This window comes from Dissoconium aciculare (assembly GCF_010015565.1).
Source record: "Dissoconium aciculare CBS 342.82 unplaced genomic scaffold K489scaffold_9, whole genome shotgun sequence".
Lineage (NCBI taxonomy): Eukaryota > Fungi > Ascomycota > Dothideomycetes > Mycosphaerellales > Dissoconiaceae > Dissoconium > Dissoconium aciculare.
In genome coordinates, this window is record NW_022984959.1 from 1,017,009 (window position 1) to 1,031,254 (window position 14,246).

General features: G+C 52.7%; 4 protein-coding genes across 4 annotated transcripts; 1 reads left to right on the plus strand and 3 right to left on the minus strand.

The window, feature by feature from the left end:
- Positions 1-48: 48 nt before the first annotated feature.
- K489DRAFT_433124 (timeless-domain-containing protein) lies at positions 49-3,576 on the plus strand (the record flags this gene model as incomplete). The annotated part of the gene is made up of 1 exon (XM_033608505.1): positions 49-3,576. One exon carries the CDS (start codon positions 49-51, stop codon positions 3,574-3,576), a length of 3,528 nt encoding a protein of 1,175 aa, XP_033458307.1.
- Positions 3,573-5,789, minus strand: K489DRAFT_382317 (putative L-ornithine 5-monooxygenase). The gene is made up of 2 exons (XM_033605343.1): positions 4,561-5,789; positions 3,573-4,493 (listed from the first exon to the last, which is right to left on the minus strand). Exons 1-2 carry the CDS (start codon positions 5,433-5,435, stop codon positions 3,872-3,874), a joined length of 1,497 nt encoding a protein of 498 aa, XP_033458308.1. The 5' UTR covers positions 5,436-5,789; the 3' UTR covers positions 3,573-3,871.
- A 1,196-nt stretch (positions 5,790-6,985) lies between these two features.
- K489DRAFT_270668 (uncharacterized protein) lies at positions 6,986-7,596 on the minus strand. The gene has a single exon (XM_033600122.1). It carries the CDS (start codon positions 7,504-7,506, stop codon positions 7,045-7,047), a length of 462 nt encoding a protein of 153 aa, XP_033458309.1. The 5' UTR covers positions 7,507-7,596; the 3' UTR covers positions 6,986-7,044.
- A 736-nt stretch (positions 7,597-8,332) lies between these two features.
- Positions 8,333-12,957, minus strand: K489DRAFT_360553 (putative ABC transporter). The gene is made up of 3 exons (XM_033602618.1): positions 10,436-12,957; positions 10,157-10,379; positions 8,333-10,100 (listed from the first exon to the last, which is right to left on the minus strand). Exons 1-3 carry the CDS (start codon positions 12,599-12,601, stop codon positions 8,647-8,649), a joined length of 3,843 nt encoding a protein of 1,280 aa, XP_033458310.1. The 5' UTR covers positions 12,602-12,957; the 3' UTR covers positions 8,333-8,646.
- Between the last annotated feature and the right edge of the window lie 1,289 nt (positions 12,958-14,246).

A 14,246-nucleotide genomic window follows, 5' to 3' on the forward strand; every position in this document is an offset into this window, starting at 1 on the left:
GATACGAAGACATTGAGGACATTCTGAGTCGGCAGCGACATTAAAATCATGGATCCCTGGACCAAGAGCGAGACCGTGGACCCGGAAGTGCGCGCATACGTCTATTCGCTCGTCAATGCCGTTGGTGGCAGTTCGACCTACGACAACAATTATTCAATCGGTGACGATGCCCTCGCTGTCCTCAAAGACCTGGCGCGATGGCTCAAGCTATACGACGAGAAGACTGGCCGGATGGATGTGAAGAGATGTCTGGCGGAAGCAAATCTAGTGAAGGGCGATTTATTGGAAATCCTCGCGTTGTGGCCGGAGGATGCAACAAATCACAAATCGAAGAGCCGACTTGCGCTTGCTTGTCTGGAGCTGCTGGTGCCGCTATCATGGCCTCTGGAGCTGGATGTCGAGAAGGCAACTATGAACCACCATCGGCACGTTCCGTATCTACAATTGGCGCAGGTGGGATACAAACGCGCAGTCCTGCAACATGAGCATGCGAAGATCTTGCGGACGGTGGTCCGTATTGTCCTCCCGGCCATGTCGCAGGTGAGAAGAGATCGGAGTAGACGTGATGAAGGCATCATCAAGCTTGGGCTATACTTCTTCCGCAACATGGCCATGATTACACAACCGCAGACACTTCCATCCCAAGGTGACGAGAATGAAATTAGTCGGTCTGCAACAATCGACGCTTTCCACGCGCAAGATGTGTTCACACTTCTCCTTACCCTGGGATCAAACATGGGTGATGAGTTCAAGGAGCAAGATGTGCTACTTCTCGAGATTTTGTTTCATCTCGTCAAAGGCGTTGATGCCAAGAAGTTGTTTATGAAGAAAGCTCAATTGGCCTCTTCGGAGATCAACGAGCTCCAGAGTCTGATTGCTCGGGAGAAAGCAATGCACAGCAGCTACAAGAAGCACGCACCCACACGGCACAATCGATTTGGCACAATGATCTGGGTGAAGCGGGATGAACTCAAAGTGTCAACTGTTTCTGGCCAGACAAGTATCACAGACGAGACTTCGACATTACATCAAATGGACGCGAGTAAAAAGTTCAATAAGCCACGGAATCGTGGAAAGAAAGCACAGGACTCGAGTGAACAATCAGATATTGGAGCACGCATCGATCTCACTGAAAGCGCTCGCGGCCATCTCAAAAGCTTTGTTGAGGATTTCCTTGATTCGTCATTCAACCCGCTTTTTGCAAGTCTTCGTAGAGCAATAGAAAGCGAAGCGGACCGTCTGCAAGAGACAATTCACAACAAACAGTATTTTTACCTCATTTCATGGTTTCTATCTGCTGAGGCGGCAAGACGTGAACAAAAGCCGACGAATATCGCAACGGGCACAGACGCGGCAGCGCCATCCATGCCCGAAGACAACTGTTTTGCATACATTGCATCTGTCCTCGATCAAGAGACCTTCGTGCTACTCAACCGCAAGATGCAAGCCGCTTTTGACAACAAGGAATGGCAAGAATTACAATCAACATTGATGTGCTTCACTCAAATTCTGCAGACTGTGCAGTACATGTCGGAAAGCAAAGACGAAGAAGATCAAGAGATCGCGGAGAATATCCAGAATCGCATCTTCTACGAGGAAGCGACCCATGATCGTATGGTGCAGATCTTGCGCGGATACACGAGTCAGGGATTTGCGTATTTAGATGCTATCACCGAGTGTGTACATGTCTTTGTCCGCATGCTGGAGCGATACAGCAAACAGAATGTCGATCTACAAGTGCGCTCGAAGAGAAGAGCGAGGAAGAAGGCTACAGCGCAGGCCATCGAGGGCAACAATGAGGAAGAAGGAGATGCAGCAGAGCGAATTCAGGATGAACGGGAAGCACACGAGACTATCTCCGAGCGCAAGTTCGACTTCGCCCGTTTCTCTGCTAAATTTCTCAGTCAACCGTGTGTCGACACATTTATTGCTATGCTTCGGTTCCACGCCGATCTCAACCCTGCACAGCTGAAGCGCTGTCATCGATACATGTACAGATTAGCATTCAAGCATGAATTGTCAGTCATGCTCTTCCGGGTCGACATTCTGCATTTGCTCAACAAGCTGGTCAAAGGTCCCGGAGGACTTCCCCCAGCTCTCGAGGGCTTCAAGGAATGGGAGCAGCTAGTTCAGCACATCTTCCGACAATGCTTCAAATGGATGGACCGCCTCTCTGAGGGTCAAGGTTGGAAAGAAGCAGCCGTAGTTGAGATGTTGTTCAGCAAGATTCCAAACAGTATCCACTACCTGCAGAATGGTTACGAGAAGGTCGTGCAGAAGCGAGCTCCCAGGCCTCCAGCCGAGCTCGAAGTCAAGGCTTCCGTACCTGCTGAGCAGAGAGTAGCGGTCGCTGTCTCAATCCTGATTGAACAAGCAAAAAGCGACTTATTGGATTGGCTGAAGAAGAAGATCTCTGAAGCGGCCGATGAACGTAAAGCTTGGGAAGATGCCAATGCAAGTCGTGACGCGGAGACTGCTGAGGACGAGCCCCCTGCTGAAGTCCCCGAATCTCCAACAATATTCCTCGTCCCTGGCAATGATCAACACAAAGACTCGCTCTTCAAAGACAAGCACCTGCGACTACTTCTAACCGTCCTTGGTCTACAGCGAATAGGCGATGCGGATGACGTTGATGCTAGCTGGGTCTTTCCCCCGACACTGACCTCGGACAAACTTACCACAGGCTTGGAGCAAATTCAGAAGGCTGAATTTGATCCGCCCACATTCGAGGGCGAGAAGACTGCTGCGCAGTTGATACGGCCAAAATCACTTGGACGTCGTGGAGAGATGTTCTCGGATCATTCCGACGACGACGACGATGACGGCGTCTTGAACGATGCAATGTTTCCCCCAAACCTCAAGGAGAAGCGGAGGCGGAAAGATGACAAAGATGAACGTCCGCGAAAACGCCGCAAGCAAAACGGTATCGAGCTTACCGAGGAGGAGCTCCGAGATCGTGCAAAGATGCGACGGAAGAAGGAGCAGGAGAAGAATGCCAAGATCAAATCGAAGCTGTTTGTCACTGAGAGTGATGATGAGAGTGATGCTGAAGGAGATGCGGAATTCTTCCGATTAGAAGAAGAGCGTCGGAGGAAGACGGCAGGTCTCATCAAGGAGGCGTTGATAAAGAGGACCGACGACATTGACGAGGATGATTCTGCTGGCGAGACAATGCAGCGGAAGAAGCCTACTGCACGGAAGAAGACCAAGCGACCAGAAAGCAGCGACGATGAGATGCCAGATGCGCATGATGCGGTCGGCGATGGCTCGAGAAATGCTCATACAGAGACGATCGACATTTCCGACGCAAACACGTCCTCCAGCGAGGACGAGGCCCTGCTCACTGATGATGATGATGACGATGATGCCGTCCTATCAGAAGAGGATGTGCCAACCTCCCGAAGACGAAATACAGCAAAACCAACACCACCACTGAGGGAACTCTCTGGGAATGCCGTCGCGAAGCTTGCGATAAATGATGATGAACAGGACGATGATGCGCCCGCGGCCAAACCTGCCGCCAGGCGCAATACTCGCGCGGGATTCATTATTGACGATGACAGCGACGATGAATGATTTGGGCGAATAAGTAATTGAAATGATATCCATTGACATGTTGAAAATCCATGCATTGTGTTGTGAATGACTTCCTGATCCTGGGATGTAGCATGCCACTCATCAAGATGCCAAACTTGCAACTCTTTCACCCCTCACGTTTCCATCCTCTCATTTGAAGCATTCAGATGACCCATGTATAACTCAGAAAAAAAAATCTCGACCTCTGCCGCTATCTCTTGATATCTAGATCCAGCAGATCATGCAAATGCATCAATGTTCTTCGTCCCTCCTTAGATTATAACATCATCTCAATCTACGCCACAGCGACCTTCTCGCCTCCAAAGATAGTATCCACCATCTCCCCTCCCCGCACCGACAAAATCGACAACAACGAATCCGCCAGACCATGCGTCTGCTCATTACATCCCTGCAAATAAATCCCCGCACCAGGCGCAACCGTCCCCTCCTCAAATTGCACACCATAGTCCCTTCCGACACTCCAGCGCTTACCCTCGGCATCGCCGCCGGGCATGAACTCACGGAGCTCGTGCATCATGTCCTCGTGCGCATTGCGCGAGTAGCCCGTGGCCACGACGACGAGGTCTGCGGACAGAACCTCCCGACGCAACTCCATGTTCGCGCAGTACAGCGCCGAGTCGTCCTGGACTTCGAGCTGGAGGCCCTTGCCGCCGGCCGGACCTGGACCATCGGCGACGCTGACGAGGCGGCGGTGGTTCAGGATGCGGAGCGGCCAGGAGGATTCCGGGAGGCGCTGGATGCGGTAGGTGTACATCGTGTTGTAGATTTCCTCGAGGAGTTCCAGGCGCACCACGCCGTAGTTGGTCGCTTTATCGTGGGCGATGAGCTTGGAGCGGATTTCGGGGGTTTGGGAGAAGATGTCGTTGACCTTTTCGGGGTTGAAGACTTCGTTGACGCTGTATGGAGGTTTAGTCGGGGGTGTTCCTTTTCTGGGTTTATAGGTCAGGTTGGAAATTCACTTACAAGGGAGAGTCATCGCTGGGCTTGAGAGCTGCTCCGCGGATGACCAGGAGTGATTGTGCTCCTGGGAAGCGTGATGGGATGTTGTACCAGACCTCTGCAGCACTCTGTCCGCCGCCGATGACGACGACGCGTTTCGGGCTGGTGCCTTCGGGGAAGAGCTTGTGGACTTGAGTGGCGTATTGCGAGGAGTGCAGGATTCTCGGGTGGTATTGTGGGAGAGGCTTGGGGATGTTAGGACGACCGCCCGCGGCGACGACGACGTTCTTGGCGTAAAGTTTCGTCAGACGGCTGGTTCGGTGGTCTACGGACGAGATCTGGAAGTTCTCGATCGCGCCGGTGTTGGGGTTGACCTTGCCGATTTCAATCTTCTGCACGTCCTGGCTGTAATCGGCCACGGTGGAGAAGTGGGCCGCGCACCACCGCATGTAGTCTTCATATTCTACTCGTTGCGGGAGGAATGTACCAAGATTTGTGAAGGAGACCAATCGGTCGTTTTGGTGTAAGTAGTTGAGGAAAGTGAAATCGCTTCGCGGGTTTCGTAGAGTCGCCATGTCCTTGATGAAGGTGATTTGCATCTTGGCTCCGGGTAGGAGCATGCCTGCGTGCCAGGCGAAGCCGTCTTGACGCTCTAGGAAACGGACTTTGGGTGCCTCGGTGGACAGCTTCGAGGCGTTGAGCTCCAGAGCATCGTGAAGGGCTACAGCGATGGCTAATGACGCTGGGCCAAATCCGACGCAGACAAGATCATGGACCTCATCGTCGGGGAATCGTTGCAGCAATGATTCAGGAACGTCTTCATATTCGTGCCTGCGGCTTGAAGTCTCGAATTGGATGCTATCGCCATCATCTGAGGGTGCGAGTGCGTGAGGCGACATGGTGGCGGTCAAGTCGATTAGAGACCACACTGATCTTTTCAATTCGAGATATTGAAATCTTGCTGTTGTGCGCTGTCGTGTTGTTGATTCGAATATCCGTTCAGTTTTCCAGTCGTAGTGATACAACGGTCAAGCTTGACGTATGTTTGACGTTTTTGGCAATACAAATGGGAGTGTATGACGAGGTGATGTCAACGTGATAGAAGATGATATCGAGGGAAAAGCAATATGTATTCACGAGATCAAAAACAGAACACAGATGCTACGAATGAGAAAGATATACAGTGCGGGAGGCGCCGTCACCTTTATGTTGTTTTCGCCAGCGATCTTCGCCGATCCGATACGAAAGAAAATATACTGTAATGCGTCAAGCACACGCATGGAGGGAACGCGAAGAGTGTGCGGACGGGCAACCAAGTAACAGCGTATGCAGCATGGCAACCGGGCTTCTCCTTACACACCCAGCCATCAGCAGTGTACGCACAAGCGCATCGCCAACGAGGATCAAGGCTCGTCGAATCACTTACCCAAGTCGGCGACCGACAGAGGGAACGATGGCCACGACGACGACAATCGATTACCTCAGTAGTCCACAGCTATAGCGGTCTAGTCCGGAAAAGTGGTGACAACTACTCATTCCGCCCACGCGGGAGAGACGACGACTACCAGGAATGCACCATCCACACGTGTGTACCACTGTACCGAGCGTAACCAGAAATTCAAATTGGAAGAAGTAGTGGTGTGGGTCAACCTTTCTCAGTAGCGAATCGAGCTTTTTCCAAGCCGTAGTCCGGTGAATCTCGCGATCGTCCCGCGCCCAGCTTGGCAGGGCAGAAGCAGTGCAGCTGGTGGAGGGCCAACTAGCAGGGAAAAATTATCAGATCAGGATTCTCCTCCGACGTATTTCACAGGCGGAGACAACACGGCCGACCACGCTTGGCCAAGGGTCCGTCTGACGTGGTTCGAATGTGGCTGAATGCTCTCGGACGGGGCTCGCAGGCTACAGCGGCAATAGCATCGCCGACGGTGATGGTGGGCATGTAACATGATCAACCGTCGCCGTGGAGGTGGAGGTGCGCAAGGCGAGTGGACGCTGAGGAGCGTGGGTAGAAGAAGATGTACCGGGCACGAATCCTTTTGGCGAGATGAGACGGAGTGCGCGCGTGCGCACCGCCGTCATCATCAACCTGCGCAAGCACGCATGCCGCCATCATGACTTACCCCGTCCACGGCGGGCCTCGCTACCTTTCTGGAGATCTCCATCACCGTGCAAATGGCGGCGGATTGGACGAACACATCACCAAGGTGCTGGACCCTGAGCATAGCATTCAGTCCGATCCTCCTCGCTCTCGTGTAATAACGAATGAAGAAAATCCAAGCAGAGCTGAGATTGGATCTCACCTGGGCAGTCATGTGGACTGGACGGCCGACTTCAGGAGCAACAGGAAGCAAATCAGGCTGAACGTCCGATCAGCACAGAAGAGGCGCTGAGAGAGCTGGAATCGCCGCCTCAGCTCCTCCCGCTACAGAGCATCACGGCCCATCTCGTCTGCTGCCGCGCATCGCTCACTCCCCTGACATCGATGTCGAGCGCGGAAAACTCGAATTTTCAACCACAGACATGGAAAATGCAACACTGCTGAAAACACACGATGATTCGCCGACGACCGGCCGAACCGAGCGCAACAGCGACAACACAGTAGATGGTCGTGCGATTAACGTTATCAGATCCCACCACAGGCGCGCAAACACAGAAAAGAGGCCGACGAGACCTCGCACCATGGCTGTAGCTGTAGCCACTATAGTAGGACAGTAGATCGAGAGTCCGTGTTCGAAAAGGAAGCGGAGCGGCAGCAAGCAGCAAGCAGTAGCATTTGACCCACATTTTCCCACCAAGAAACCGCCGTCGCCGCCGCCGCCGCCGTCTCCAATCCTGCTGCCCATCATCGCGCCATGTGGGAAGATGATGATGTTGTGGTGAGTGCTGTGGAAGAGCGCAGCCATCAAACGAGGCAGAATGATTCCTGGTACGTGCTCGAGCGAGCGGGCCTCCGAAGTTCGGCCAGTTCATCCCAGCGGCGTGGGAGGTTCGTGGATCCGAAAGAAGAGGAGGTCGAGATGTACTGCCCCGTAGCAATAAATCCCATCCATTATTCCCACGATTCATTTCTCGTGGATTTCTTTTCTTTCTCTCTGTTCGGTTCCTCTCGTGCGAGAGATGCGCGCGGCGGGCGTGCATGAAGGACCCTCACCATGCAATTTTGTGTTCTTGAATGATGAGACGGTGGCTTTTCGTTCGGCTCCTTTGTTCTCTCTGTGTACGGTTACAGCATGCAGTCCCTACCTGGTCACGTTTTTCCAGCCGATTGAACAATAGGACGGAAATGTATGTGTGGTAGAAGACGACGTCGAAATGACGTCGACACGCTCGTGCCTTTTCCGACAAAGTTCCCCCCTGAATCACATTTTCACCATTTGACGATCAATATAGCGGCATATGCAGCAGTGACATTCCACGATCATCTCCAACCGCCCGAAAATGATGATGAACGCCTGTTATTTGCAAGAGGACATCCATGCACGTCAACCGTTTGCGCGATTCGGATTCTGAAAGCGTCGAATGAACGGCTTCGAATCCAGCGCGTGTTGCGGACACTTGCGATCACGAATTTGTCCGGTAATTCGCAAAAGAGGAGAAGATATCTGATCTGTCGTCAACGACTTTTTCTGCTGATTATAAACACAAAAAACCGAAGAAAACTCCGTGCGCACCGCCGGAATTCCAATGCCGAGTGACATTCAAGAGAGTTTGGATCGTCGACCCATCAATTCAACAAGTCTTTCTATTTCCGCATCATAGCGCGCGCGCTTCGACGGCGGCGATGGATATTAATGGCAGATCTGTGAAATAGTTCATTCGTTACCCATACTGTAGCTTCCGCGAGGAGCCTAAATTGAAGATGTACGCGTCGCGTCGACGACATTGTCCCAATGACCAAAATTGTCTACGGATGGGTCGGCATGTGTTTATTCAGCTGGGGAAATCAGTGGAGTAAAATGTGTAAATCGAAAATGCAGCAAGAACGTTTGAACGCGTTAATGAAATGAAGAGAAAAAAAATCAATTATGCCACGCCCGCTGTATGTAGAAGTGAAAGTCCCAAGAGAAAACCGCCCAGAGGAGTCGTGCGCTCAACAGCAGATCTCGCAGATCATGCCAACGACTGCGCCTTAGCCATGCCCGCATAGAGACCACATTTTTGCATGAGTTGCTGATGCGTGCCTCCCGCGATGACCCTGCCCTCATCGAACACGAAAATGCGATCTGCCCTCGTCACGCTCGCGAGGCGATGCGCGACGATGATCGTAGTTCGGCCCCTGGCGGCCTCCGTCAATGCAGCTTGCACGTGAGCTTCGCTGTGGGCGTCGAGCGCGCTGGTGGGTTCGTCGAGGAGGAGGATGGGTGGGTCGCGGACGAGCGCGCGGGCGATGGCAAGACGCTGTTTCTGCCCGCCGGAGAGCTTGGAGGTTCCGCCGGAGCCGCAGGGGGTGTTGTAGCCGTCGGGGAGGGAGATAATGAAGTCGTGCAGGCCGCACTTCCTGCAGGCGGCTTCGATAGCGTCCTGAGTGACGGTGGTGCCTGGAGCGGCGCCGAGGGAGACGTTGTAGGAGATTGTGCCCGGGAAGAGGTCGGGTTCTTGGGCCACCAGACCCATTGTTTTGCGGAGGTTGCGAACGTCCATTTCGCGGATGTCGATCCCGTCGAGGAGGACGGTGCCCTCGGTTGGGTCGAAGAAGCGCTCGATGAGGGCAATGGTGGAGGATTTTCCTCCACCGGAGGGGCCGACGAAGGCCACGCTTTGCCCGGTCATGATGGACATGTTAATTTTCTTCAGTGCCTTCTTGGTCCGGTTACCGGGATAAGAAAGGCTGACGGAATCGAATTGTAATTTGGGATAAGCTTTCGATTTGTCGTTGATCGTGACATCGCGGAGAGTCGATGCACTCGAGGCGACTGCTGTCTTCTCGCCATCGCAATCCATTTCCAGAATGGTAGACTTGGCTTCGAGCAGTGAAAAGATGCTTCGAGCTGCTGTCTTGGCTCTGGCGATTTCAGGGCTCAAACTGAAGAGTTGTCCTGCAGCTTGTGCAGAGAACAACAGAGCCGGAAGGACAGTGAAGAATTGACGTGTTGAGTAGTTACCCTCGCGAACCTGTTTCGAACCCCACCAATATGCGAGAGCGTAGACGAAGTACGAAATTGCCAAGCAGAAGGCGAGCAAGAAACTGGACACGATGGTGAAACGACGAATCGCCTTGAGAGGCTTGTTCAAGGCGGCACGGTAGTCCTCCAGGAGTCTCTCCTCCATTCCGAGGGCGGCAACAGTCTTACGGCTTCGACATGCCTCGGCGGCAAGCGTGTTGGCACCTTTGTATGCTTCCCGGTGACGGATCTCAGAGAGCGTCAATGTGCGGAGCCGAAGAAAGCCGGCGACCACCATGATGGGAACGGCAGCGAGCAGTACAATTGCAATCTTCCAGGCCACGACGTGGGCGAGGATGATACCACCGAAAACGGATGTGATAACAGTGAAGATGGTTCCCAAAGCGATTCCTGAGAGGCTGGAAAGATCACCTGGGTCCTTGGTGAAAGCGGCCATGAGGTCTATATCGAATGAGTAAGGGAAATGATCAGACAAGCTAGCGGAGGACAGGACTTACCGTGAACGGAGTGGTCCTGCTGCGAGAACCACGAGATGTCAAGATGCAGCAGGCGATGAAGCGTCCGCACTCGGATGGACGAGGTGAGCTTTGTAGATGTCACACCGAATGCCGTACCACTGCTGATATATGCCACGAAGGCGATGCATCCCAAAATAAAGAACAATAGGCAGTAGAAGTCGGTACGGTTGCGATCCACAGTGGTCGAGACCTCATTCAGTAGCTGTGAAAGTGATGGTTAGTCCAGCGCCCTTTCCGAATCCTACCGAAGTCACGTACCTCGACCAAGCTTCCAAAAATGACTGATTCGCCGAGTAAGATACCTCCTGCGGCGATTGAACCTAGGATACCGATGAGCACGATCCAAAACTGAGGCTTGATCATCGCTCCAATACGCCGTGTGAGAGTCCACAGACCCATCGGCGGAGCGACTTTCTGCTCCTCAAGATCAGCATCAGGGGCGCTTGCGATCTTCTGGAGCTTTGTGTCCAATTCATTCTCAATCTCGCTCGACTTTGTGAACAGTGTTTCCGTCGACTCGAGGGACGGGTTGCGGGACATGAAGTTTGTGTTTTGCGTCTTGAGCAGTTTGCTGAAGACCGAAGGGGACTGGGAAAGTTCCTCGGGCGTGCCTTCCTCAAGAACTCGGCCTTCTCCCATGACAATGATGTGGTCGGCGTCGAGGACGGTGGAAAGACGGTGGGCGACCATAATGACGGTGGTTCCGGCCGCTGTGGCCTTTTTGACGGAATCCATGACCAGGACTTCACTTCTCGCATCGAGAGCACTGGTGGGCTCATCGAGGATTAGAAGCGCGGGTTTCTTGATCAAGGCACGAGCGAGACAGATTCTCTGTTTTTGGCCACCTGAAAGTTGGACCTCGTTGCTGATGCGTGTGTTGAGGCCATCCGGAAGGAGATGAAGGAAGTCGACTGCAGCATCCTTGACGGCTTCGTCGCAACGAACCCTCTTCTCTTCTTCGCTGAGATCTTGACCAATAAGACCATGGCAGATATTTTCGAAAACAGTCCCCGAGAAGAGAATACATTCCTGTTCGAGGACGGCGAACTGAGAACGACGGTGTAAGCCATCGATTGAACGAAGCTCATCTTCGCCAATCATAATCGATCCTTCGAAATCATATGCACCAAGAAGAAGCGAGACCATGGTTGACTTGCCACCTCCGGACGTTCCGACCAACGCAGTGAATTTGCCCGCCTTCAACGAGAGGGACAGATTGTTCAGTGCCTTGACGGCGGGACGCGCAGGGTAGGAAAATTGAATGTTCTGAAAGTGGACGTCGCGTCCTCGAAGGTCAGGCTTCAAATTCGACCGGGTGCTCACGCCCGCACTGGTGGATGCAGTCTGCGCGTCGAATAGGTCCTGAATATCGCTCCTAGCTGCAGCAGCGCGCGTGAAAATTTCCAGGAAAGGCGCGAATTGGCCCACGACGAATGAGGCGTCAATGATAAGAAAGACGACGGCGTAGACAGTACCAGCGTTTCCTCCATCGAGCTGCTGGCTCCCAAGGAAGAAGGCAAGACCGTTGGCCGAGTATGCGATGAAGAAAATCAGACCGGTCTGCAACGCAGACATCATGGCCTTTTTGACGGCGAGCTTGGAGGACTCGCCCACACAGATGGAGTGCTGTTTGCAGATCGCCGCAATCATGTCATACGCTTGCACGACACGGACTGCGCGTAGGGAGTTCTCCACGATGCTGTTCGCTTCCTCATTTTTAGCGGCGGTCGCGCGGCTGAATTTGGTGATCAGGGGAGAAAGCAGGAAGAATGCCAACGAGATAGCGGGAATTGCAGACGCCAGAAGGATTCCGGTCAATCTCGCGTCTAGGATGAAGCCGACGGTAAAGGCGGCTACGAAGTAGGACATGGATTGGATGAAGATGCCGACCTTCTCGGACGTTCCAGCTTGGATGACATCGATCTTCTCGGAAATGAGGGAATTGACATCAAGGTCGTGGGTGTCGAGGTATGCTTGATCGAGATGGAGCAGGCAATTGAGTAATCTCTCCCGTAGTCGAACAGAGACCTTTTCGCTCGTTATACCGAAGGCGGTCGCGTACAAAGCGGTCACGCCAAAGTATGCGATGGCGACTCCGATTAATTGTGTTATCCTCGTTTCAATGTCGGCTTCGGTGGGCGGAAATTGATTGATGATCTTGCCAAAGATCAATCCGATTAGAGGTAGAGGCACGCCGGCCGCGATTGCGAAGAGAACTCCGGACCATGCTACGGCCCTGTCAAATATCGAATCTAAAGAATCGTACAGACTGAAATATGTTGTCTTGAAGGGATTGAGTCCAGCCAGCCGACGGAAGGCCTGGCTAGGGAACTCGTATACCTTTCCAGGTCTCTGTTGGGGACCTGATACACTGGCAAAGTCATTCTGGGCCTTTTGATTCCCCAGAGTCGATACGGTATCCATCTTGATGTTGATGTCGCGAATCGCGTGGTGGAACACGACGATTTGGATGCCTGAGATAGCAGGACGTGAAGATCACCTCTCAAGTCTGGAGGGCATTATCGAGAAAGCCACGCGAAACCTTGCAGAGGTAGGCGAGACGCATTCCAAGAAAGCACTAAGGACGATGTAGCGTTCGAACGGAACTCTGAATGCCGTCCGCGAAGGAAAGTTCAAACAGCCAAGAGAATTGCAGATTCAAATCGTGGGTGTGTTCTGACCAGGGCTAATGCGAAGAGGAACAAAAATACTACAAGGGAAATAACAAATGAATGGGCGACGATCTTGGCCGAATCTGTGATGAACTTCCTACGTGCAGCGTCCCACGGCCGTTGCAAGTAGCGTAAACATCTCTCACGGCCATTGAAGACTTTCTGTTCCGAGATATACACTATATTTGGAGAGTCGACATGATGCTCGAGTCAAATGACGTTGTTTAGCACGGAGACGCAGGGACTCGGTATGTATCGAGAAGAGGCTTGCTGGGCTTGATGGAGGAGGCCCAGAGGTGGATGAGGGAATACTGCGCAGTAAGACGGGCGCGCGTCGGTACCGATGGGCAAGGTTACACGCCAGTTCACGACATTCGCTACGGTCTCCGCAACAGCTGCACCATGGCGACAACAAAAAGTCGGGGAGCCACTGCTCCGGGTGGGGACGATCGTCACCAGAAAGATGACCCACCAATGTAGCCCATCGTTGTCTTTTCCCTCCAATGCTTCTGGGGACACTAGACAGGAGAAAGAAGGTGCTCGTGGCGTTGCATTAGAGTCACAAGGGCCGAAAGCCAAAAAGCAGGGTCTAGAGGCGCCGATCGATGCATATTTCCTAGGCTGTAAAAGATGAAAGCATGTGGATGACTTGTGGACTTGTCCAACGGCCGATGGAGTGTGCGTGCGCTGTAGCAGAAGAAGTTCAAGTGTGTGGGAGAAATAGACGAGGGTGTCAGAATGGCGTCGCACCATCACCACTGATCCATGCAATCAGATTTCGTGATAAGCGAATCGGACGTCATCGGGCTCGTGGGATGTGGAGTTTCTGCCACCGTTTCCTTATCACCGTCTTTGAACAAGGCGAGAAATTTTCAATCGCTTCATCGCTTCTGCCTTGGCATGCGTGGGAGAGTGTCGAAATTTTCCATTCCAGGGTTTTTTTATGCAATGGCAGAACTGCGGTAGCTGAGAGCGTCGCTTCACGATCCATATTCGACTCCACAGGATTGCGCACAGTCGTGAAATTGGAAGGATTTGCATCGTCGCTGTCTTAGCTGCCTCTGCCACTTTCGCGGGTGGCTTGAGCAAGGAGGGAGATGATGTGAGGGACAAAGCGCGAACGGAAATAAGGATCTGATACGGATCTGATACGAGGTGATTTTACGTCATTTCGCCAAAAATTTGACATCTCGAGGTTGCTTATGTATAGTGGTTTGGGTTTCCACGATCACAGTGCTCATAATATGTTGAGTTCGTAGACGATCCACCATGCGGTTGAGCATCACCGGTGACCGCAATGCTGGTGGCCGCATTTCTGCATTTATGCTTGTCCTATTAGCACTGATCGTGGTGTGAAGAGATCGTGTATACACCTAGGCAGTGCAAAAAGACGTTGA

Excerpts from the sequence above, each read along its gene's own strand:
- K489DRAFT_360553 (XM_033602618.1), bottom strand. The coding sequence starts at position 12,601 with ATGGATACCGTATCGACTCTGGGGAATCAAAAGGCCCAGAATGACTTT. Across the intron at positions 10,380-10,435 it reads TTTTTGGAAGCTTGGTCGAG|CTACTGAATGAGGTCTCGAC; the intron begins GTACGTGACTTC and ends TCACTTTCACAG. Across the intron at positions 10,101-10,156 it reads GCAGGACCACTCCGTTCACG|ACCTCATGGCCGCTTTCACC; the intron begins GTAAGTCCTGTC and ends CATTCGATATAG.
- K489DRAFT_270668 (XM_033600122.1), bottom strand. The coding sequence starts at position 7,506 with ATGAACTGGCCGAACTTCGGAGGCCCGCTCGCTCGAGCACGTACCAGG.
- K489DRAFT_382317 (XM_033605343.1), bottom strand. The coding sequence starts at position 5,435 with ATGTCGCCTCACGCACTCGCACCCTCAGATGATGGCGATAGCATCCAA. Across the intron at positions 4,494-4,560 it reads CCCAGCGATGACTCTCCCTT|CGTCAACGAAGTCTTCAACC; the intron begins GTAAGTGAATTT and ends ACCTCCATACAG.